The sequence below is a fragment of the Malaclemys terrapin genome, chromosome 16 (genome assembly GCF_027887155.1).
Source record: "Malaclemys terrapin pileata isolate rMalTer1 chromosome 16, rMalTer1.hap1, whole genome shotgun sequence".
Lineage (NCBI taxonomy): Eukaryota > Metazoa > Chordata > Testudines > Emydidae > Malaclemys > Malaclemys terrapin.
Window position 1 is genome coordinate 29,223,048 of NC_071520.1, and position 23,923 is coordinate 29,246,970.

The 23,923-nt window shown below is 43.3% G+C and overlaps 1 protein-coding gene across 1 annotated transcript; it reads right to left on the minus strand.

The window, feature by feature from the left end:
* Positions 1-702: 702 nt before the first annotated feature.
* SART3 (spliceosome associated factor 3, U4/U6 recycling protein) lies at positions 703-22,706 on the minus strand. The gene is made up of 19 exons (XM_054006491.1): positions 22,512-22,706; positions 19,805-19,931; positions 18,921-19,025; positions 17,041-17,225; positions 15,953-16,058; positions 14,717-14,841; positions 13,642-13,797; positions 12,565-12,703; positions 12,023-12,130; positions 11,388-11,465; positions 10,795-10,853; positions 9,868-9,977; positions 9,308-9,420; positions 8,747-8,823; positions 7,220-7,388; positions 5,967-6,427; positions 4,602-4,754; positions 2,463-2,650; positions 703-1,714 (listed from the first exon to the last, which is right to left on the minus strand). Exons 1-19 carry the CDS (start codon positions 22,689-22,691, stop codon positions 1,534-1,536), a joined length of 2,820 nt encoding a protein of 939 aa, XP_053862466.1. The 5' UTR covers positions 22,692-22,706; the 3' UTR covers positions 703-1,533.
* Positions 22,707-23,923: the final 1,217 nt, after the last annotated feature.

The following is a 23,923-nucleotide window of genomic DNA, read 5'->3' on the forward strand; positions in this document are numbered from 1 at the left end:
ACTGGTCTGTAGTTACCTGGGTTGTTTTTATTTCCCTTTTTATAGATGGGCACTATATTTGCCCTTTTCCAGTCTTCTGGAATCTCTCCCGTCTCCCATGACTTTCCAAAGATAATAGCTAGAGGCTCAGATACCTCCTCTATTAGCTCCTTGAGTATTCTAGGATGCATTTCATCAGGCCCGGGTGACTTGCAGGCATCTAACTTTTCTAAGTGATGTTTAACTTGTTCTTTTTTTATTTTATCCGCTAAACCTACCCCCTTCCCATTAGCATTCACTATGTTAGGCATTCCTTCAGACTTCTCGGTGAAGACCGAAACAAAGAAGTCATTAAGCATCTCTGCCATTTCCAAGTTTCCTGTTACTGTTTCTCCCTCTTCACTAAGCAGTGGGCCTACCCTGTCTTTGGTCTTCCTCTTGCTTCTAATGTATTGATAAAAAGTCTTCTTGTTTCCTTTTATTCCCGTAGCTAGTTTGAGCTCATTTTGTGCCATTTGCCTCATTTTGCCGTAGCTCCGTCTAGGTTGTATTTCCCTAGTTTATTTATGAGAAGGTCATGTGGGACAGTATCAAACGCTTTACTAACATGTACATTAAATGAAGGGATCTTGTGAGAAAAGCTAGGTATCAATATCATACTGCTACCTTACGGTAACTGCAAATCAGACACCATATCTAAACAAAAGCGACAGTATTTAAAAAAACCTTTGAGAACTTTAGTTTAATAAACCAATAACTCACACTTCACATTGTGTACAAAACAAAATTCAAGAAGCAAACCATACAGAAACCAACTGTCAAGACATGGAATAGTCATTTAGCAAACAAAAGGTAAAATGGTCCGCAGTAGCATATACAGCTTTTACATGAAACAAAGTTACCAGCTCTAATGTTGTTTATGAAGCTTAAAAATAATAGTTTGAATGTCATTTACAAATACACAATATAAAAACAGACCAACTTGAGCGGAACATCGATTACATTTTTATAGAATTCCCTCCCCTCTCAATACTAAAATAGGCCATTGTGGTGAAGTTACTAGCATCTGCCATACGAACTTTTTAAATGGAAGGAGGTGTACGGGCCCATGACTTCTGAAATAAGTCAGTGTGTGTTTAAGATGGGTTGTATGCTGCCACAGAGGCTGTCTACCATCACCAACCAAATCCTGGTGACCAGTGGGGCTCTACAATCACACCATTAAGCTTTCATTCAACTGTCTCATTCTTTAAAAAAGTAAAAAAGAATACTCCATAAAACTTCATATTGTACCCAATCTGTAAAGTGAAGATTCCCCCCCATTACCCTCAATATGAGGGATCATTTAAAGCCATTTTACCGGAACAAGAAACATACCTCTTTGCTCTCAGAGAAAAAACAAACAACTGGATTTGTACAGCCCCATTCTGGATCTTGGTGAATGCAACAGTGCAGAGAATTATTTACACATGAGTGTGATTGGCTGTTTCTCTTGCTAGCATAAATAAGGACACAACATGGCTTCCAAAAAGGCATTTCTCATTTTACTCTTGCTCACTTTTCCAGTAGCATCCTGGCAAAATCAGCATTGGACATCTTTTTAGGCTCCTCAGTGGCTACAGATGAAGTTGCTGGTGAATTCTGAACCATCCCATTCTCAGCCTTTGTCACAAGATTGCTCTGGCGTTGTAATGCACGAGGCACCATTGAGAGCTGAGTTCTGCCCTTCCCCCGTCTAAAAAACCAAAAGGCATGTTTGAGAACATCAAGGAGTTTTTTTTTTTTTTTTTTTGGGGGGGGGGGGGGGAGGGAGGGGAGGGTTGGTACATTACATTTGAATCAAGAGGAAAGAAAAGGTTTGTTCACCACAAGGAACACCCATTTAACTATTGTTCCTTTCTCAGTTGTTTTATTATTACCAGGCAATGCAGTGTTTACGTTGCTTTCATTTTGTTGCCCGTTGAAAGAGTGTATTTTAGTGCTGGCAAAAGGCACCAAGCCGGACAGCCCGGGAGACTGAAGTCTCCTATTTATCCATTGAACAAGTACACAGCAGCAGCACACCCCTGGTCTACTAGTGTGCCTTAAACCCTTATCTGTGGGAGCACCTTTCCGAGATGAAAGGAGAGCACAGCCTTCCTGGCCAATTTGCCAAGACTGCCAATAGCAGATAATTCAGGCCAGTTTTGTGCTCAGATGTTCACATCAGAGATTATCACCAGAACAGCCATCAACACCATGGTACCTTTCAGTCACTGCTGCACTGGGTTGGATTTGAACTAGCAATCTGGAAGTAGGAAGTGTCTACATCCTATTACCAACCCTGTGAATCTGCCACACCCTAAACCATAACAATAAGGCACTTCTCTAGCACCTTTCAAACATTATCCTCACCTGTCCTGGGTGTGGTTCCTAAGTATCCCTGTGTTACACACCTGATGTTTTCTAAACACCCCCAAGCAATGCGTGCCATGAATACTTACGCTCCATAAATCTGTCGTGGTACCATGGACTGTGAGGCTCTCCCTGCCTCAGGTTTGTCGGGGAATTTTCGGAGAGGTGGATTACTGATTGCCACCTTGATGACATTTTCCTTAATTGTCAGCCCATCCATTTTCAATACAGCCTGCGAGGCCTGCGCTTCATTTTCGTACTCTACATAGGCCAGGCCCTGAACAAGGAAAACCCAGAGACAAATTAGGTAAGTGTCAGTGTATATTTTCTGCATGACAGCTTCTGCACAGACCGTAGTCAACTGAGAGGACTGAAGTGACAATGGTAGGTTATAGACATGACATATGGCTGAGATGAAGTCCCACTCTTCATGGTGAAACCGCAGGTGTGCTGAAGAATTCAAAGCTATATGGCTGTCTAGAGAGCAGAGTCTTGCTAACTGCTACTCATGAGACCCCTTTTAATTGACAATGTATTTTGTACATTAGCAAGTACGTAACAGTCATTTGAGCGCTACACCACAGAATGCTGTCTTAGTAGTGAGACCTCACTGCAGCACTCTAGGATCTGCAACCAGGCTGAGACCATAGGGTTGGAAAGAATCATCAGAGTTACGGGTTAGCCCAGTGAAAGTTAGTGAGAGTCTAGGCATCTCTAGCTAGCAGCTACAAAGGCAAGATCTACATGGAATCTGCTGCAATTCTTTACTGGGTTAAAACTTCCACTTAGGAAATCAGGTCCATTACCATATACCCTATACCCTATAGTTACTTTAGTTTCAAGAGCAGCTAATCTATTTTAGGCAACACCATCAACACTGAATGGTAGAAGTGGTCTCTGAAGGGTTGGAGAAATTTGTCCCACAAACCACATGGGGATACTTTTAAGTCGTCAGCAACAAAGCATTCCCCATAGGCAACGGTTCTCTGTGCAGGTTTCACTGTATAGCAGCTGCTAACCACGCTGCTGATGGTCCCCATGGGTGAGAGTTTCCCCACTCATTTCAAATTAAACATGGGTAAGGAGAGGCTGCATGGAGGCACTTCCTCCCACACAACGCAGGAGATTTCTAGCAGCTGTCACTGCATAGTAGGCCAGTGATACTCGCAATGATTTCACAACTATGCCTTTCTAATTGTGTTACCATTGCTCTTCAGGCCCGGTAGTTTGTATGCACTTTTAAGGCTGGATAATCTTGGGAGGACACATTCTGGACCATACAAGTACATCCAGTTTTAAATGTGACCTTGTTTAAGCTATGAATGATTAAATATATTCTATGGCATTTAAGTAGGAATCCCAGCTCAAGCCAAGCTCTGCACATACCCTGAAAAAGTAAGTGAAGCAAGTGGAGAGCATCAATTACAAGACCTGCAGTGAGAGCCATTTTTGAAAGATTATGTTGCTTTAAAATGGATTTTCAAGCTCGTAGTACACACAACATACGCATGATTAGCAGGACGACAGCTGTTAGAGTGACTAGCACTTAATCATGTCTATTTGAGACAAGTGTGGGAGGGCAACATTTTGAGGGAACAGCAGCTGATTTAAAATCTCTCCTTTAATGAATGTCCTTAATTTGATACAGATGCAAATGTAATAAAATCTGTCATGAGATGAGGTGGCTAATTCCTTACTGCCACATCCATTGCTAGAAGACATATTGAGAGATCACTAGAGTCAAAGAATTAAAAACAACTGAAGTCGTTTTAAAACTAGTTATGATCACAGCCGTATTTCCATATAATTACATCAGAAGGATACTGTCGTGTGAGATCAGTTTAAAAAAAAAAAATACAGATTCTTCAGACTACCAGCGCCTATTACTAGAATTGAAAGTTCTACAGAACATCTTTTTTGCCCATTTATACTCATACTTTTTCCATTTCACTTAATTTGGGCAAGACAGACTGACTCAGTTTCATTTTCTGGTGCTCATGCACTAGCATGAAATGTTTGGGTTACAGATACTGCAAAAAAAGGTATAAATTTAAACAAGCCTGGTTTTGGATTAAGAATAGCTGGTGAAAACATTCCAACTCCCTTGTTTGGTTTGAAACAGAAAATCTATCTTTTGGACCCAAAATATTCAAGAGTTTCCCTTTGAAGTTTCTTTTAAAATTTAGATTAACGTTAACATTAGATTAACATGAGTGCTGGACACTTACCTTAGGTTTCCCAGCTCGATTAGTGACTAGCCTAATGTCTTTCACATTTCCATGTGCTTTACACATCTCCTCCAGCTCTTCTTTGGTGCAGGAGAATGGCAAACCAGAAATAAATAGTTTATGCTTCTCTAGTGCAGTGCTGTACCTGAACACCTGGGGTAAAAAAGGGACATTAATTCCTGTCCAGTTGCAGACATTCAAAGAATCTATGTCCAACTTGCGCCATAATTTCAGACCATTAAATATTAGTATGAGACCGGGGTTGTGTCTTATGTGATTATAACAGCACTTAACACAATAGGGCCTGTCTTGATTGGAGCTCTTAGGTGCTACAACAATACAACTAATAGGTATGCACTTCTAAGAATTCAGTCTGCTCTAAGCAAGCAAAGGTTTCACCCCAATGAGTCTCTACAATATTATAGGTCTGCTCCAAGTTCAGGAAGAGTTTCCCTGTGTCTTCATGCTATATTTTGAGTGTTAAAATAATATAGGATATCCAGCTAGTGTAGCAAGTTGTGTGTGCGCACACACGCATTGCATCTAACACAGAAACATTAGCAAGATTTTAAGGATACTGAATATACTTCAACGGCTGTCAGCTGCAGTGTTGATGTGCTTCACAAACACTGCACTTTGGGATCATGCGTGGATCAAAGTTCACTATATACAATACCTGCAAACGGTTACTTCTGCCGCATTTGGCGCAAACCTTTCCCTGTATTACTAGCATTAGTCGCAGCCTCTTGAAAAGCATTTTACAGATTATTTGAAAAATATACAGCTGGGAGACTGAGAAGCATGGTTACTACACTGAGTGAGTACACAAATGACGGAGGATTTATTCAAGTGTAGATAGTCAGAGATACACTGATCACTGCAGAAGTCAGCTCTAGCGTGTGGCTCAGCTACCTGAAAAGATGCAAGAATTCTGAAGGGCTTCAAATGCTTTGGAGGTTCAACCAGTCAAGTATCTAGCACCATCCAAAGAGATCACAGTGTGGGTTCTCAACCAACAAAGCAGCATAATTACCCTCCTTTATTTATGGCTAAATTGCAAGGGGGGGGGGGGTGATTTTTTTTTCCTGTTGTAACAGGAGAGTACAGAAAAGGTTAAGAACCACTGGACTAAGATACCAATCAAGCTAATTATTGATTATCTATTGTATCAAAAGGTGTCACCGACATGCACTGAGCGCATCTAGTGCGGACATTTCTCAACGTCAATTCTGGACTGCCAGTATGAAGAGGTTAGTGCAGGGTTGATCACTAGGAAGGATTATTGAAGGGACTAGACATGCTGCTAGTCTTCCTATGCAATCTCATCAATAAGTTTATTTATTGAATGATTAAGAAGTATTGTACCTTAAAATCTGGATTCTTGTTCTTGTCAACACAGGGAGACACAAACATTGGCCTCCCCTCCACAATCCTGCGATCCAATCCCAGGGCCTGTAGAGCTGATTTTTCATCCACAAATTCTACATAGCAGTAGCCCCGGAAAGTCCCCCTGTTAGAAAATATGGGGCGGATTTCCACCACTTCCCCACAGCTCTCAAAGAGCTCTTTCAGTTTCACTTCAGGGTCTGCCATGCTATAAGAAAGATTGCTGACAAAAACAGTGACGTTATCTTTAGCACTGTCATGGAGAACTCTGGGAGCTTCTTTTCGGCTTGCGGCTGCCTTTTCCTTTTGTTTAGAGGAAGCAGCTGGTCTCGCAGGTGTACTTCTTCCAAACAGGCCGGTTTCTACCTCCATATCTTCCACCTCTTCTTCAGCACGCGCGCTGTCACCATCCCCCTTGTGTCTCTTGCTGGGCTGCTCTGCTGTTTAGTGAAACAAAAGCTTGAAATGGTTTAGACGTTCTAGCAAACAGCAGGGTTTTATTTACATAGATATTAAGGGAAAGGCTGCCTTCCTCTAACAGCCTGATCCAGGGAAGCGCTCAGCACCAGGAACTGCAGGTACAAAATAAGATCCTAACACAAAGAAAAGCAATCCTTTCGGAGTTAGAGAGATAAGGACTGCATGCCTAGGACAGTGAAGGCTTTAAAGGGACACAAGGTTAGCATGTGTTTTTCCCTCTCCACAAATAAGCGAGTAATAGCATTCTTTTCAAAATGAGCAGTCTTCTGAAACCACCCTGAGTGAGGCTGTATATGCATGTTCCTCCCTCTGGGAGACTTTCCACAAGAAACATTTGTTTCAACTTTCTGAGATGCTGTTATAAATACAGGAAAATGCAGATGGTTTGAATAGCTTGGAGGACATACATAGACTCAGGGAAAAAATAGGGAGATTTCAGCTAATTGGGGTTTACATGCAATGAAATAATTGTATAAGCCAGGAAACACATCTAGTGAGCGCTCTTTTAAACTTATTTCAATTATTAAGGTAATGTAAGTGTTCACTCCCTATTTCATTTTATGATCACTGACGACCAAACAATGCAAAGAGGCAGTTTTGTGATTGACACATGGAGATAAATTAAGATCCCTTTGGAACACACAGCTCCAAGGAGACCCCAGCCAGACTTCCTTGACCTGTGCTGACTGCAGAGAGGCAGCTAAAAGTCCTGCTGTCTTAAGTTGTGAAAAATTTTAAGCTACAGTTTGTACCTTCCTCCTCTTGCCCCCACTCTCCGTCGTCGTCATCTTCGACTTTGCGTTTGTCTCCAGGTTTCATTTTTTTAGCCTTTTTGGAAGCTTTTTTCTCAGCCCGAGCCTGCTTTCGTTGTTCAGCTTTTTCTTCTTCCTGCTTCACAAGAGCCGCTTCCTTCTCAGCAGCCTGGAAACATTGGGGAGTTTTGTCAGTCACTACAAACTGAAGCAGATTTTTTCTAAAGCACTTCTTTGTAGAAGTATGCTGCATGTATCTACAGCAATGAGAAATAGATTCTTCCACTAAGCTTTATACACACAGCTCGAGTGGGAGGATCACTTAACAGATATATCTTAACTGGTCATTTCTATAGTTTTAATTGTCATGTTAATTTTACCTCTTCACAAGTATCAACTAGACATCCAGTGCAGAAGAAACTAGTTATATCAACACACTAAGAAGTTAGCAGTTTTTAGGGTATGGCTATACTAGCAAGTTTCTGCACAACAAGTTATACCACTTTCATTAAAGCGCTGGAATTAAACCGCTGTTGCGTGTCCACACTGTGTTCCTTGTGACAGTGGAGCGCAGACACATTAGCAGCTCTTGCAATGGCAACGAGAGCAGTGCATTGTGGTAGCTGTCCCACTGTGCAACTGGCTGCAGAGTGCTTTGGGAAGGGTTTGCAATGCCTCATGAGGCAGGCACAGCGTCACATGATGCAGGTTTCCCAAACCCATTGCTCCATGGGCCTCCTACTACATTGCCAGCTGCTTTTCAACTGAAAGGGGAATGGGGGGGGGGAGGGGAGAGGCGGGGAGATTGTGAGACAGGGAGTGTGTGTGTGTGTGTAAGTGTATTGGGGGAGGGAGAGACAGTGTGTTTTGGGGGACAGAGAGTATGTCAGCATGCTGTCTTGTAAGTTCAGACAGCAGCAGGAAGCAACCAGTCCTGAGGCAGGGGGAAACCCCAACATCAGCCTGTCTCCCTCCCCAGGCACGCCTCTGTGTTCAATGGCAGGAGCATTCCACATTAATGGTTTGCTTTGTGTCCCAGAGCAGATCAGCACAGCACACAATGGCTGTCAGAAAGGGAGCTTTGAAAGGGGAAAGGCATGTCTCCAGGCCAGCCAAGTTCAAAACAATGAGCAGGGCAGCCACTTGAGGGACTAAGGGACACTTCTGGAGGCCAATTGATGGCTTTAGGCTGTGTAAACACATTACAGTGCAAATACAGCGCTGGAGCCTCTGCGCTTTAAGGCTTATGACTCTCCCTGAGGTGGTTGGCTTTTTTGCAACGCTGCAACTGAGGAGTTTCTGCGCACTAGTGGCTTGGCAGTGTGTACACCTCAGGAATTACACCACAGAAAGCTGCTTTACTGCGCAGTAACTTGCCAGTGTAGACAAGGCCTTAGTCTTGAGGATATTTCAAGATCATTTGTGGGGCTTGACAGAAGAAGCTTAAGTCAAAACACTCCTGTAAAGATGACCTTGGAATAACTGTTTCCTATTCATTTCTCGGATAGTTCACAAAGAAATTCTGACCTTTACTCTTTGTTCATTAACTCGAGCTAGTCTATTTTCTGTTTTTTGAACAGCTGCATCCCAGTCTTCTAAAGTGCCTATAGGATACAAAAAATGATTTTTACTCTTCCCATAATTTGGGAAAAAACACATTTACTAAAGTAAGAATGAAACTTTTGAAAATATCCCTCAATATTACAGATCATTGGACACAACGCAAAAACGAAGTCCTAATCTATCTAGTGGGGCTTGAAAAAGCTTAGAATAAAATCAAATACAATGGAAGCCTTTTATAGGCTGTGATGCAAAGTGCACTGAAGTCAACTGAAAGAATCCCATTGACTTCAATGGGCTCTGGATCAGATCCACCGTAAAGAATTTTTCCTGCCCAGAACTTCACTGAAAGTAGAGGTTTCTTGCTAAAGTTTACAAGGTTGAAGCAAATGCACTGTACCAGAACAATACAGGACTACCGTTCTACTTCACCACTAACTTAGAGTTCACTACATAAGAGTTCCCTGCGCAATAACTTCGGACTTAATAAACCAAGAAAGTGACACAACAGTGGGCTATAGAAGTTACCTTCTATCCTCTCAAGAGATAGCAGCACCTCGCAGACATGCTCTGGATAGTCACTTGTGCACTGCACAGCTCGATGCAAGGCCTTCCTACAGTGCTGGGTATCTCCATGGGCCCTGAATTGGAGAAATTAAGGAGCACTTATATTTTCTGCTTTCACTCCCAGATAACACGTATAACCCATTATTATAAAACTTAGCAATTCTACAGCATCTTTCCCTAGAACAGCGGTTCTCAAACTTTTGCAGTGATGACCCCTTTCACACAGCAAGCCTCTGAGTGAGGCCCCCCCCTTACAAATTAAAAATACTTTTTTTATACTTAACAGTATTATAAATGCTGGAGGTGAAGTGGGGGGTTTGGTGTGGAGGCTGACTGCTCGTGACCCCCCAGGCCATAACCTTGTGACCCTGAGGGGTCCCGACCCCCAGTTTCAGAATCCCCGCCCTAGAAGATCTCAAAAGCACTTAAACATTAAAAAAACATGACCACATTGAACCTATATTCAAATGGAGAAACTCAGGCAGAAATTAAATCACTGCTTCATTAAGTCAAGCCCTTACCGTTCCAAGTTATAGTATTCTAACCACATATTGGCATATTTGGCATTCCCTTTAGTCATAATGCTGTCCCAGAGCTCTCTGGCCTTCTGCATATTGTTACACAGGCGAGCCTAAAAAGGCAACATTAAAAAAATTCAATATAGGTCAGAATCATCCACACACAGCGGAAACCAGAAAGGCACATTCATCACACTTTGCAAACCTTTTAAGTGCCACATAAGAAATGTCAAAATAAATTATTGCTATTGAAAGCTAACTTCTCCAGTTAGAGCTCTTCTCATCCCCATGTTGGCCTTTGGTTCCCAGGCATATTTCAGTTTATACATTATATAAGATCTTATTTAAATATTTCTGAATGTCTTTAATTTCAAATGTTATTAGTAACTGAACACCTTTAAAAATAATGAAACACAAAAACATCTTTCTTCATATTTATACGATACAATAGATGCTCTATTTGAATAGATAAGTTTCTAAGCCAGTACTACTGAAATGCTCTTCATTAGCACCTTTAATTTGAGGAAACCAAAGCACGTTGTGATTATAATATCCATGCAAGTTAGGCATATATCCCCTTTTATAGGTGGAAAGAAATGAGAGAGAGAGGTGACTTATCCAATGTTGCACAAAGTTGTGGCAAAGCAAGGAACAGAAACCATGAGTCTTGTTTCTATCTGAATCAGACTGCTGCCTACTCAGGGTCTTTGAACTCATGCTTTCAGGTACACCGTGGGGGGCTGATCAGTTTGTAGTGGTTGTGGTGAAATAAGGAGAAAGTGATCTGTATAGCGGAGGCTGACACAAGGGCCCAGGTTTATATAGGTGTACAGAGGAAGGAGTATGTACACCTCTATAAACACAGATTTCTAAAAAGGTAACTTCCACTAGCAACACAATTTAAATACGACAGATTGATGAAAATATTACCTCAATCCTCGCCCAGTTCTGCATTATAGTGCAGGATGGATCCCCACTTTCACTAAAACCTTCAGATAAAAAAAAAAAAAGCAGAGTTGTTCGACGCATGTTTAAAAGCAATGATTCACAAGCAAAGTATTTGTAACACTACAGTAAAAGACTCGCATTACAGATTCACTATATTTGTGGTCCAAGCTTAAAAACACAGGGGCGGCTCCAGACACCAACGCACCAAGCACGTGCCTGGGGCGGCAAGCCGCGGGAGATGGCCTGCCGGTCGCTGTGGGGACGGCAGTCAGGGAGCCTTCGGCGGCATGCCTGCGGTAGGTCCGCCGGTCCCACGGCTTCTGCGACAATTCAGCAGCGGGTACGCCGAAGCCGCAGGACCAGCGGACCTCCCGCAAGCATGCCGCCAAATCTGCGTTTCCAGCCGGACTTCCCGCAGGCGCGCCGCCGAAAGACGCCTGACTGCCGTGCTTGGGTGACAAAATACGTAGAGCCGCCCCGTTAAAACATTATCAGTCTCAACGTAACACGCACAGAATAGAAAATAAGCCATTTTGGAGTGAAAAGAATGAGAATATTTCAAAGCTCTGACTTACGTTCTTCCACCTCTTGTTTTAAATATTCCACTGCACGTGCAAATGCAGACCTCAGCTCTTCTAGTTCTTTACTTGAGTCTTTAGAAAGACAGAGAAATATATCTGCACCTTAAAATAATGATTTCTGTTTCCTTTAGCCTACTATGGTTTCCTTCACTAACGTCCAGCACAAAGAAGAAATCCACTTTCACAAACAGAAATTTTGTTTTTTCAAAAAGCATTTTTCACTTCAGCAGAAGTCATTGCATATGGAGTTTAAAAGGACAAAGAGCCACAGGAGATCGAAAACAGAGAAAGAATTTTGGGACAATCTATTCAACTAGGAACTGATTTAGTGAACTGTACAAGTTGTGTTTTAATAAATGCCAAATGACTATTTCCTCCACAATTCATAACATCTTAAACACAGAGGGTCCTGTGGCACCTTTAAGACTAACAGAAGTATTGGGAGCATAAGCTTTCGTGGGTAAGAACCTTACTTCTTCAGATGCAAGACTAACACGGCTACCCCTCTGATATCTTAAACACAATTATTAGAGGCTCTTTAAGAAGAGTATATTGCCATTTCTAAAGGCTACACAGAGCAGAAAATTTAAACTAAGGTGAGTTACTCTCATAAGTTTATATATAGTTACCTTGTGTAAAATCCACCCTTCTTCTTAGATAATCAAGATATGCCTGCCAGATTTCTACATAATCCGTAGCCTGAATAAAGCCAGCATTCAAAGCCTTTTCAAAGTTTTCTAGAGGGAAAAATAAAAGCAAACATGTATTTGCTTTTGTTCCCTTTGCCAATAACTGGAGTTAATAGATTGGGGGATGGGAGGGGGCTATTTCTGTGGTTTTATGAACCAAAAGTTAACACTTCAGAAAACTGAATGATGCAGTGGAACCTGTATATAATAAATTCTGATTTGGCAAATTAGTAGGAAAATTGCACATTTGTTTCAATTCAGTAATGTGCAATTATGGTTATAACGAAACAACAGTTTAAACGTGAAATTGTTCCAGGAAAGAGACTTTACTGTAAAATGGTTCCACTGTGTTTCCATTAATCCAACCTAGTTTTAGAGATTTCAGAATGGGTTCAGATTCCTTGTTGAATACTGTGCACATCACCATTCGTCAACAAGAAAACATCCTGGTCCGGACACTAATGCCAGCAGTATTTCCTTACCAGAAACAATCTGATGATCAACTCTGTGCCTCTCCATTGCTAAAAGGTACCGATTCCACAGCCCGACAGTCCAGGGACAATTCCTAACAGCTCGATCATGTGCTGAGAGTACCAATTCTTTCACTTTCAACTGCCGGTCCTAAAATAACCACACAATTAATTAAAGGATGCAAAATAGCCCACTGTTCCTCTCATTAGACAGCCACCATCACAGATGGATACAATATTACAAAAAAAAAAAATTGCTGACTTCAAAAAAAGCATGTTTTAATTTCGCATAAAAGTTTGAGAATTGTAATTTCAAGTTGAGCACACCAAAAGGGAGAGGAGATATGCTACAGTGTAACAGGGTATAACATTGGTCCCACTTTCAATGAACACAAACCATAACCAATCAATTAACCCATTCTGCTATGCTACCAGACGGAATGAGACAGATGTAATAGAAGCATTGACTGAATCCCCAATAACCCCTTAGTCACTTAGAGTGCAAGAAAGAAAAAATAATTTAGCCTCACAGCATAAGACACCCCCTTTAAGGGAACTAGGTATAGCACCTGTGCCTTACTCAATACCTTCCAGGAGGGAAGAATGGAGACTAGGAAGCAGCTCAGTATGGGTATGCCTTCGCTGCAGAGTTAACCTGGGCTCTTACTTGGGTGTTGCCTCTAACCGCCTTCCCATCCACACACAAAACACATTGGGATGGACCAGAGGGCAGGACCCAGTTTACCTGTTCTGATCAATGTCAAAGCGTATCTGTGTTTGAACAAGAAATGCATCCCTGAGAAAAGGGAAAGAGATACTGGTGAAAACTTCATTGATGCAGCTTAGGATGACTAGATAGCAAGTGTGAAATCTCGGGCAGGGTGGGGGGATAATAGGTGCCTATGTAAGGCAAAGCCCCAAATATCAGGACTGTCCCTATAAAAATCAGGACATCTGGTCACCTGTCCAGTTACTTGGCCTGACAGCTTACATGAAAGGAGGAAACTGAGGCAGAATCCAACATAGAGTCCAAGTAGACACTTATGGCTACAAAATAGGGTAAAGATCATATTCTTTTGCTTTCCTTACCAGATACTGATTGTAACGCGCCCACAGATCAGGCACAAGGCAGTTCTCAGCCAGGGCACGCTCATAGATTAACTGAATGCGAGCTGGATCCCCTGCTTTCATTTCAAAGTCAATATAGGCTTGATATTCTGCTAGCTTTGGTGTTTCAGCAACCAGCTAGAACACAAACATGAGTACAAAAAGGAAATAGAGTCGGGAAAATAAGCAGATCAACCTTAGATCAAAACAGCATTTTACAGGCCAAGAACAATATTCTGAAGAACAAGTGTTTAGCCTCAAAAACATCAGCAGATCTGGGAGAATCCTAAGCAGTGGAACTGGATTCTGGCCTTTGATTTTCACTGACCTCTGAATACATGTCAGGCTCTGAGAGGGTTCAACTATACAATTCTATCCCTAAGAGATCACAAGGTCTGGAAAACTAACAAGAATTCTAATGGGCACCATAGGGATATTGTAGAGTGAATCTTGATGCAGGTGTCACTGTATAGACCGGGGCGGGCAAACTTTTTGGCCTGAGGGCTGCATTGGGTTTTGGAAATTGTATGGAGGGACGATTAGGGGAGGGGGGTGTGGCCTCTATCCAACTGCCCACTATCCGACCCCCCTCTCCACCCCCGCTCTCTGCCCCCTTACCGCGCTGCCTGGAGCACCGGTGGTGCTAAAGCCACTCACCGCGCAGCACAAAGCACCAGGTCAGGCCAGGCTCTGCAGCGGCACTGCCCCAGGAGCTTGCAGCCCCATCACCCAGAGCACTGCGCCGGTGGCAGGGCGAGCCGAGGCTGCGGGGGAGGCATAACAGGAAGGGAGGGGCCAGGGGAGAGCCTCCCGGGCCAGGAGCTCAGGGGCCAGGCAGGAGGATCCTGCAGGCCAGAGTTTGCCCACTCTGGTATAGACAGTACTATTTCAAGCTGCTATAAAATTCTCAACAGTGTCTATAATAATACAAACAACTGGAAAGTTTCCCTTACGTTGCTTACTGCTGAAAAGGGTTTTCAAAGTCACTGGTTTACTTCTGTGGTTGTTGTTTCTAAACAGGTTGCTTAGTCTCACAACACATGCTTAAAATAGTTACCAGTGCCTCTTCATACGGTTTACTCTTTTCCATCTGCTGCAGTGCTTTCTTGTAGTTCTTTATTACTGCTTCGGGTATCGGATCCTCTGACCATTCTTCATATTCAGCGTATGTGGCTTCCATGTCTATTAATACATACAGAGAACCAAAGCAACTGAAAATTATTTTACTAAGTAATCTGAACGTAGCATCATGAGTTTTGATGCTGTCATGTTTGTATACTTAGTTGTAAAGTCTGGCCAGTTGGTTAAAGGGCTGAGGTAAACGTTCCTACACAGTGCAATCTAATTCAAACCCAAGATGAACTGTTTTTAAAACATCAATGGTTTTGAACCAACACACAGCAGGATTACTCTAAGGCTTTAGGGAAGAGAGAGAACAAGCCAGATTGTTTTCGTGTGCAAGTCAAAAAAAAGTGAGAGAACTGTGTTTATCTGGGTTTGGCTAGACTCTTAAAGGAAGAGGACACAGAGGGTACCAAGTGAAAGCATGATGGAGCTGACAACCCTAATGGACATTAGGGGGAACACCAAAACCTAAGAAAGCAGCAGCTAGTATGTATTCCCAAATAGCAACCTAGGCTCTTACATAAAGCTGGTCAGGAATTTTTCAACTAAATTTTTTTTGAACCTGCTCCACGTTAGACAGAGCAGGGACCTGAACCCAGGTCTCCCACATTCCAGGTGTGCACCCTAAGCAGCGGGCTATTGGCTAGTTTAGGGTGCAGGCTCTCTTCCCCCCCCCCCACCCCTCCTGGAAAAACCTCAAGAGGTCTCTGTTTTATCCTGATGGGGAATGGAAAAAATGGCTGAAATCTTGAAAGCTTTAGTGGGACAAGAAAACTGTTTCCCACCCAGATCTACTCTTATACCATGCCTATAGCCATGGCATCTTCATGCCTGTCTTCTGTTTAAAAGTTCCTAGTTTAAATTGTAAGACACATTATACCAAAGTATGTAAAGCACTAAAAGATTTTTTTTGGCAATATCTATTTCCTTAAGCGTTGCAAAAATCAATTAGTAAGCAAAATATTCCAAACAAAGCAAAGGCACAGAAAGTCTTTGAAGCCCCCAGAATGACACACCCATGACTGATCACTTCAAAAATACACAACCCTTGCAGCAGCGTTGTCTGTGGCATGACCAAAAAGGAGAACCCAGTGGCACAATCACTGCCCAAGTCAAGGAGGACTTACAGCCTTATTAATGCAGTCTTCTCAAGTTCATAGACTCTTACCTAGCAGCGGGAGCCCCAGCTGGCGCCTAAACAGTGTGTGGATCTTCTCAAGCTGTGCACAGAGTGTCTGCTGCTGTTCAGGGGAAGGAATACTGCCAGCAGCTGGCTACAAACAAAGATATACTGAGCATTACCCAACTCCCTTGGGTCCTGGGTTGATAAACAATAAACCCAAGTGCAAGTCTACATAACAGAGACCTCAGATCTTTAAAAAGCAGACACGACAAACAAGCGTCTCATGTGACAGAACTGTACAAGCGCACAACAGGAGAGCTGCTCAGCCTGGAGGTCTAAGGCATGCAAGTAGCATTTCTCACCAAGAACTGAGATGAACACACATTTGTAAATTATGTTTACAAACACAAGCCAATTACAGTACTTGATGTAGACAGTGACATGTGATAATGGCAATTCACAAACCCAATGTCAGTAACTGCAAGATAGTTTCTAACCTGATTTAATAAATCCCTGAAGTTCATACACAAAATGTATCCTCTAAGACTTCCAGGTACCCTAACAACCCTGACTAAAGACTGGATTCCTTAAGACTATGATCTCCAATTACCCCTATTTAAATAGTGATTAGCATTCTGAGAGTGGCTCTTTCAATGTCTTATTTTGTAAACTACCAAGAAACAGGAGTGGTAATGTTATCAGCCAGACTGTGGGACTATTTTTTTAGGCTTTGTGCTTGCATATTTCAGAGAGAAAATATGCTCTGGAAATTTTGTCTGGAATCCAATATGCACTCACACAGAAGAAGAAAATGAATGAATTCTGAGGAAAAGGTAGAAAATCTCCAAAGATAGAAAACAAACATGGGTGAGTTTTGTTGATAAATATTTATTGAGAAAAAACAAGTGTTTAATAACGCCCTATTTGGTTTAATTTAAAGCTATTTTTCTGAGTGTCAAGCCAACGCAAAAGCAGGAAGGAAACTAATATCTGGACTGAGGTTCCTCATTGCGTGCATTACAAATGACACCAGCCCACAGCGATGGAACAGATGCATTGATTGTTGAGAGGCCTATTGGAACTAACACCACCATTTGCTCACTCCTGAGATAACAGAAAAATCTGGATTTTACCTGTACTGTTTCCAAGATGGCGTTTTCAAACTCACGGTAAGCTTCCCAGATTGCTGTTCCTTTTGTCACATGTAAGCCAACTGCAGTCAGCGCTCTTTCGAAAATTGAGCGAACTTTCTCAATCCCGCCTTCCTCACCAATGCCACCGATCGAATACTGAGCATATTCTAGCCAGATTTCAGGACCTAAACAAGTCATCAGAAACAATGAAGTAAAATCTTCTCCTAGGAAAAAAGTTTCCCTTCTACTTCCCAAATCAAGTGTTTATAGCATATACACAGAATCTTTCATACTAACAATATACTTTCCTTGCACCCTACACTTCCACAAAGGAAAAGAGAAACTAAAATATTCTTTCATGCTGCACTCTTACCCCAATACAATTTGAAGGGTTACTGTCCTAGTGGATAGCAGAGCAGCAATAGACAATATCAACAATTTGACTTTTTGTCCCTAATCAAGACAAAAACACTTTAGACATCTCAAAAATTTTTCATGGGATGGAAAATCCATTTTCCAACCTGCTCTATTCTGTAATGTTTATGAAAACTCCAAACTCTTAATGCCTGCAGGGAAGAGTGGGAGGGGAGATGAGCTGGACATAGATAGGGACAGCACAGACAAGCAAGAAAGGACAAAGAAGTTGGCAGAAGAGCTGCAAAGCAGAGCCGGAGAGCAGGGCGGAGCACTCGAGCTCCCATGAGACTCCATAGCCCTCCACTATGTTCCCAGCTCCACAACAAAACCCAAAGGGCCATTCATCTCCCAAGTTCCATAGGTCCCACTCCCCCACGTGTCATTCCAAATTAGAAAACTAGCACCCTATCTTTCCCTTTAGTTTTGAGTGTTTATTTTTATTGCTCTAATCAAACTATCATAAAACATAGTGTAAAAAAAAAAATCAAGAAAAAAAAGTAATGGTCTGTTGGAAATAGAGAAGAAGTGCTGGGTGAGCAATTCTGTCACTTTTCTTGGAGATCAATTCAATTATGACAGGTCAGAGAATAATTCCTTTTCACGTGTTTTTTAGATGTTCAAGAGCGGCTTTGCCTGCAGATCTGAAGAATTAACTATGAAGCCACTACTGACACCTCCATAATATCTGCCGATTCAATTCACAGATAGCTCCACCACAATACATGAAGCAAACCTGGTTGTTCAGCGCAATAAATTAGGTACTTAGCAGCAGCCATCGCTTGGTGAAGAGGTACTGACAAGTACCAGATATTTGTCTCTCTTTTAATGAGAGTCCCCATGGTCCAGCACTGTAAAGCGTAGGCTAGCTGAGGTACTTGGTTAATAAAGGACGGTGTCTTTGTGGTATTAATGGCAACCTACTCTGAAAAAGCTTTCATGGACAGTGGGCACAATGAAATACATTAAAGACAGCAGGAACTAATAAAATAAGGTCTACAGAAAAAATGCAAGGCACTGAAAATAAGCCTTTTAAAAACACTTTCTAAACACAAGAATGGAAGAATTCATTATGGGATACACAATTCAATAGCTTTAGGGAAGCACTCCTCATCAGGTAACAGCATGATACAAAACCAGAAAATGTAGTGTTAACCATCTGCTGCCCGCTGAAATAAATGAAAGGATACAACAGATCTGAATCATTCAATGACTTCTCTCCAATTTGCACAAACTTGAAATCTCAAACTATGTCACCAACAGATTGTGATTTATTACTTTTAAACAGCTTTTCCACACAGATCCAAATAAATAAATACAACTTTGGGGGAGTATCTTTCATACTAATACTTCTGATCCAGTTTCTGTATTAGCCATAAGAAAACACCTTCTTAGGAAAAAAAGAAAGTGATGATTTCAATGCAAAGCTACAACTGTTTATTTTGTAGGATGTATTTGCAACTTACAGATATAGTCTTTCACAGCTCTCTCAAACAGCTCATAAACCTTCTCGCGATCGGTGCTTTCAGAAGCCATTCTTATCTCATCCTTCAACCAGTCCAGCCAAATTTCTGTAAGACAACAGGAACTTTAGAGGTACATTACCAAGAATATTCAAGAGAGTCCAAAAGACAAGAAATTAGTTTAACTTGGCATCACTAAATAGAATTGTTTGAAAATGTGATTTTTTTGGTAACACTTTTTTAACCTTTACAGTTAGCTACGGTTAATTTTACTAAAGCTTTGGCTAAATTTACCACCACGACACCAAATATATAGGTAAATTTCTATTTGTAAAGGCAGAATGTTACCATGATTCCTATGTGAAAAGAGCATCATTGGTGTCAGTTCAACTCCCAGTGAACAATGGTCCACAGCACAAGGGATCACCAGCACCAATGATACCCTTCTGGATACACTGCAGATGCCAATCATTGAATAGCCACAGAGGCTGTTCTCCCCCTCTCTTCTGGGGCAGGTCCTTCCATGTCAGGGCCAAGACACATCAGCCAGGCAGTGTAGGGAAGCTTACTCAGCTGCTGTCTGTACCATCAATAAACAAATACATTTCTGGCTCAAGGGCTATCTGCAACTTTCAACAGCATCATATTCAGAAGATTACAAAATATTAACCTTTTGGCTGGAGTTTGTATGCTCAACACTGGACATTATAGCCAGAATCATCCACATGACTGTAATCCCCAAAGACGTCTGATTTGGTCTCATGGACTTCATGTTAAAATTCAACGCAAATATTTTACAAACTGTTCAGTTCAGCTGCTAAAAAATGGGATGGGAGTGGGGGGTTCTCAAGGATAACACTCAAGGGTGAGCTGAAATCATCCTGTACCTTCAGTAAGTGGAAAGAGTTCACTCATCTTCTGGCGGGCTCTTCTAAGCTTTACCAGCTCTCCTTCCTGGCGGAGCAGTTTTATCAGGTCCAAGTGACAGTTATAGTCAAATGCATTGATCGACAGCTTTAAAAATGAGATTTAAAGAAATGTAAGACAGAGTATATCTAGCAGTTGGAGCAGGAAACTAGGATACAGAACTCCGGAGTTCTATTTTGGACTGTGCCATCGACTCTATGAACTTCAGCATCTCAGGTTATGGCTACACTAGAGATCTTATAGCAGCGCAGTCACATTCAGTCAACGGGAGAGAGCTCTCCATCGATTTAATTAATCCACCTTCAACGAGCAGTGGCAGCTGGTGCTTTGGTCGTCGCTCAGGGGGTGATTTATTCACATCCCTGAGCAACATAAGTTATACTGACCTAAGTGGTAGTGTAGACATAGCCTCAGTCTGTTCATGTCAGATGAATACAATACATACACCTTCCACCGTCCCTCCTGGGTAGTGCAAGGTTTCGTTATTGTTTGTAAAGCCCAATGAGGGCACAAAATGAAAAAAGTCAGGTTTATAAAGAAGACATAGAGGATTGAATTAGGTTCTCAGAGCAAGAAACCACTGTTTAATATGTGGATCCTCAGGTGATAAGCATAACAAGCGAGTGCCTGCAAGCCTCACTGAGCAGTTGTGCATATTGACCAAGTCATCATTTCAATGGTAGAAATGAGGGTATGTATCCAAACTGCGTTAATCTCCACTTTTCAATAACATCGTTTAACAAAACTGAGAATGTGCTCTAGTAAACTAGTATAAAAACCCCAATGAGTTTCAGCTTCCCCTACCGTAACTGGAAATAGCCAACAAAAGCAGTTCTCATCTACAAGATACAGTAGTTCTGAGCTGTTTTCTCAGTGTCTGTCAAGCTCAGAAAAATCCCTAGACTTGTTACTGTAGGGTCCACCTTGAATGTCTGGTGCTGAAATGGACTGCATGCTCTCAAACTATATTAGTCCTCAAAAATTGCTGCTTCTGGCCACAACCATCAATTATTTCAGTCATCAGTGCACAAAGAAACCCCTCTGAAGTTAGCAGCTATTCCATAGTTTGCCATAGCAATTAAATTGCTGAAGGATTACACAACAGGAGTTGTTCTTTACACAGATATAACATTTTCATAATTACCACTCTGAAACTGAAAGCACTTAGCACACTTTTGTAGAAATACTGAGAGTGTCTCCAACTGAAAGGGCTCTGTAGCAAGATGGCCAGAGAAGGTACACTTTTCAATTCTCAAACTAATAGACAACACACACCAAGTTTAGGAACAGTGTAATTTACATACATTTCACATGATTATAACACTTGGAATTTGATACTTGATTTTTTGAAAGCAGTTCCAGGATGTGATCAAAGAAATTGAGACTATATATAAACTGAAAGGATTTCTTAATCCTTTGCAAGAAACAGCAGTTATACAATCCTGGATTAACACTACAAAATGGATATACATGAAAGGAGAATTACCCATGCCTAAAAGTTTAACCCAGTATACTCACTTTCTTCCACAAATTCACCCATCAATAATACCACATTCCTAATCCATTGGTTCACAAAAATCTCTCCCTCTCCCCACATGCTAACTATGCTCCCATATTTAATGTGGGGACTATAATACAGACTCCCTCACGTATTTATTCATTTGCTCCACAGAGATATCAATACTTCATTCATCATTTGTAGCCCAGTAGCACCCACAACATGCAAGGACACTGCTCTAAAGATCCTTACAGATGAAAACAACAAGGAGTCTGGTGGCACCTTAAAGACTAACAGATTTGTTTGGGCATAAGCTTTCGTGAGTAAAAACCTCACTTCTTCGGATGCATAGCTATGCATCCGAAGAAGTGAGGTTTTTACTCACGAAAGCTTATGCCCAAACAAATCTGTTAGTCTTTAAGGTGCCACCAGACTCCTTGTTGTTTTTGTAGATACAGACTAACACGGCTACCCCCTGATACTTACAGATGAAGACAACGAGCAACACAGAACGGGTGGCGAATGATACTATAAGTGTATGGACATTCTAGAAAGTGTTTTTTCCCCTTAACAACACTGACTAGCCCTCCGCCTCGCTAGCACAGTGATGGGGGCCGCAGGGCCCCTGGCCGGATGGAACCCAGCCCTCAGGAGCCAGGTCCCATTCACGAGTCCTACAGGAATTGGAAGCCCGGCAGAAAAGGCGCAGCCCCGGATCTCCTGCTCAGGAAGCACGTGGCACTGAGACAGGACTGGGGGGGGGGGGGGGGGTGTTCTCCTGGGGGAGCCAGGAGCAGATGCCACAATGGCGGGCGCAGCTCCCTCCCACGGCAGGGGGGGGGGAAAGGATCCACTGTGGAAACCCGAAAGCCCCCCGAGCCACAGTGCCCAGACCCGCACCCGGGGCACGATGCTCTGCACGCGCGAGGCCCCCGGGGCGGCGGGCCGGGGACGAGGGGCTCCCTCCCGCGCCCCCCGAGCCTGGCCCCGCCGCCGCGTTAGCGCCTCAGCCGCGGAACAGAGCGCGCGCGCGCGCGGAACCCCCCCCCCCCCCAGCGATCCCGACGGCCCGCGCAGCCTCTGTGCGCGGGGCCGCGGGATGGGACACGCCGAGGCAGGCCCCACGCGGGGCTCCAGGGACTCACGCTGCTCCCCGCCCCGCCCCCTACCTGCTCCTCCAGCCGCTGGATCTCGGCCTCGTTCTCCTTCTCCTCATCCTCGCCGTCCGCCGAGGAGTCCGAGTCGCCCTCGTCCCCGCACTCCACCTCCGACTCGCGGGTTCCCTCCCGCCGCCCCTCTTCCTCCGTCGTCGCCGCCGCTGCCTCCTCCTCGGCCCCGGCCGCCGCCATCTTGTGCAGCTACCTCGGTTGCGCAGCCCTGCCGAGCTCGGCCAAGCCGTGGGGCTGCCCCTGGCGCGCCTGACCGAACCGCCACCACACAGATGCTGGCCGCAGCCCTGTAGAGAAGGGCGAACGCCCGCCTGGAGCTCGCGCTACACAGTTCCGCGGCAACGGCCGTTTCCGAGTAGGGATTCACGGCCTTCTCGTGCACGGATTCCTACAGGCACCTGTGTAGTCTCCTCGGGCCCTGGGCACGTAGGGGCCTTAGGGAAGGTCGCCCTAGCCATGGCTTGACGATAGGGGGAGGACCCAGGCTTGGCCGCCATATTGTGTGTGGCAACAGGCTTAAGAGCTTGGTTGGGCTTTCTGATCAGCTCAGTCCATAGCAAAAGGCTCAGGTCCTGCTGTCGTGTCCCCGCTCATCCTCCCCCCACCACTGCAGGATTCATCATAATAACTGAAAATTCAGTAAACACGAGGGGGGGGTCCACTGCACAGGAAATTAAATACTCATTACTGTATTTATAAAGTTCCCTCGGCTGCAACACTGGAGATACGGCATGGGAATTAAATATAGTAATGTGTCCTGTGTTTGCAAAGCTCCCCCATCCCACTTGGCCCCTTACTGGGGACACTGCAAAGAAATTAAAATAATAACTATTTGCAAAGCTCTCCCCATCCTGTCCAACCACGGTGTTCAGGATGCTGTCTAAAACCTGATACACTAGCAATGCATTATATGATAGCAAGGTCTTAAAGATGTTGGGAATGGGAACATTCATTCCTCAAAAAGCTTGATCCCGCGGTTTGCACTCACTCCCCCGAAGCCAAATAAAACAGCCAGTAAGGAACAAAACAGACCAACAGGAGACCTATTGCATTTAGCTTTCTGATCGTGAATCCTCGCTAGCTAGCTGTCAAACTACAGCAAATTGGGGGGGGGGGGGGGCAAATTCAGGCTTGGGATAAACAGCATGCGAGGCAATCATCTGTCAGGGTGAGTCCTGTAGAGGGCTCTGAACATCAGGACAGAGACTTGCAATTGAGATCTGAAGTCACTGGGGAGCACAGGGTCTGTTAGCATTTGTACCAACTGGAGCTTCTGCAGGGTTTGTGGCTTCAGTGCTAAACAGAGTGCTCGCTCTACCCCTCAAACACGTCCTTAATCGACATGCCTCACTCTTCGCCGGATCGAGGCTAGAGTGAATCGCAACAATCAAACCCGGAGGGCGCACACGTGC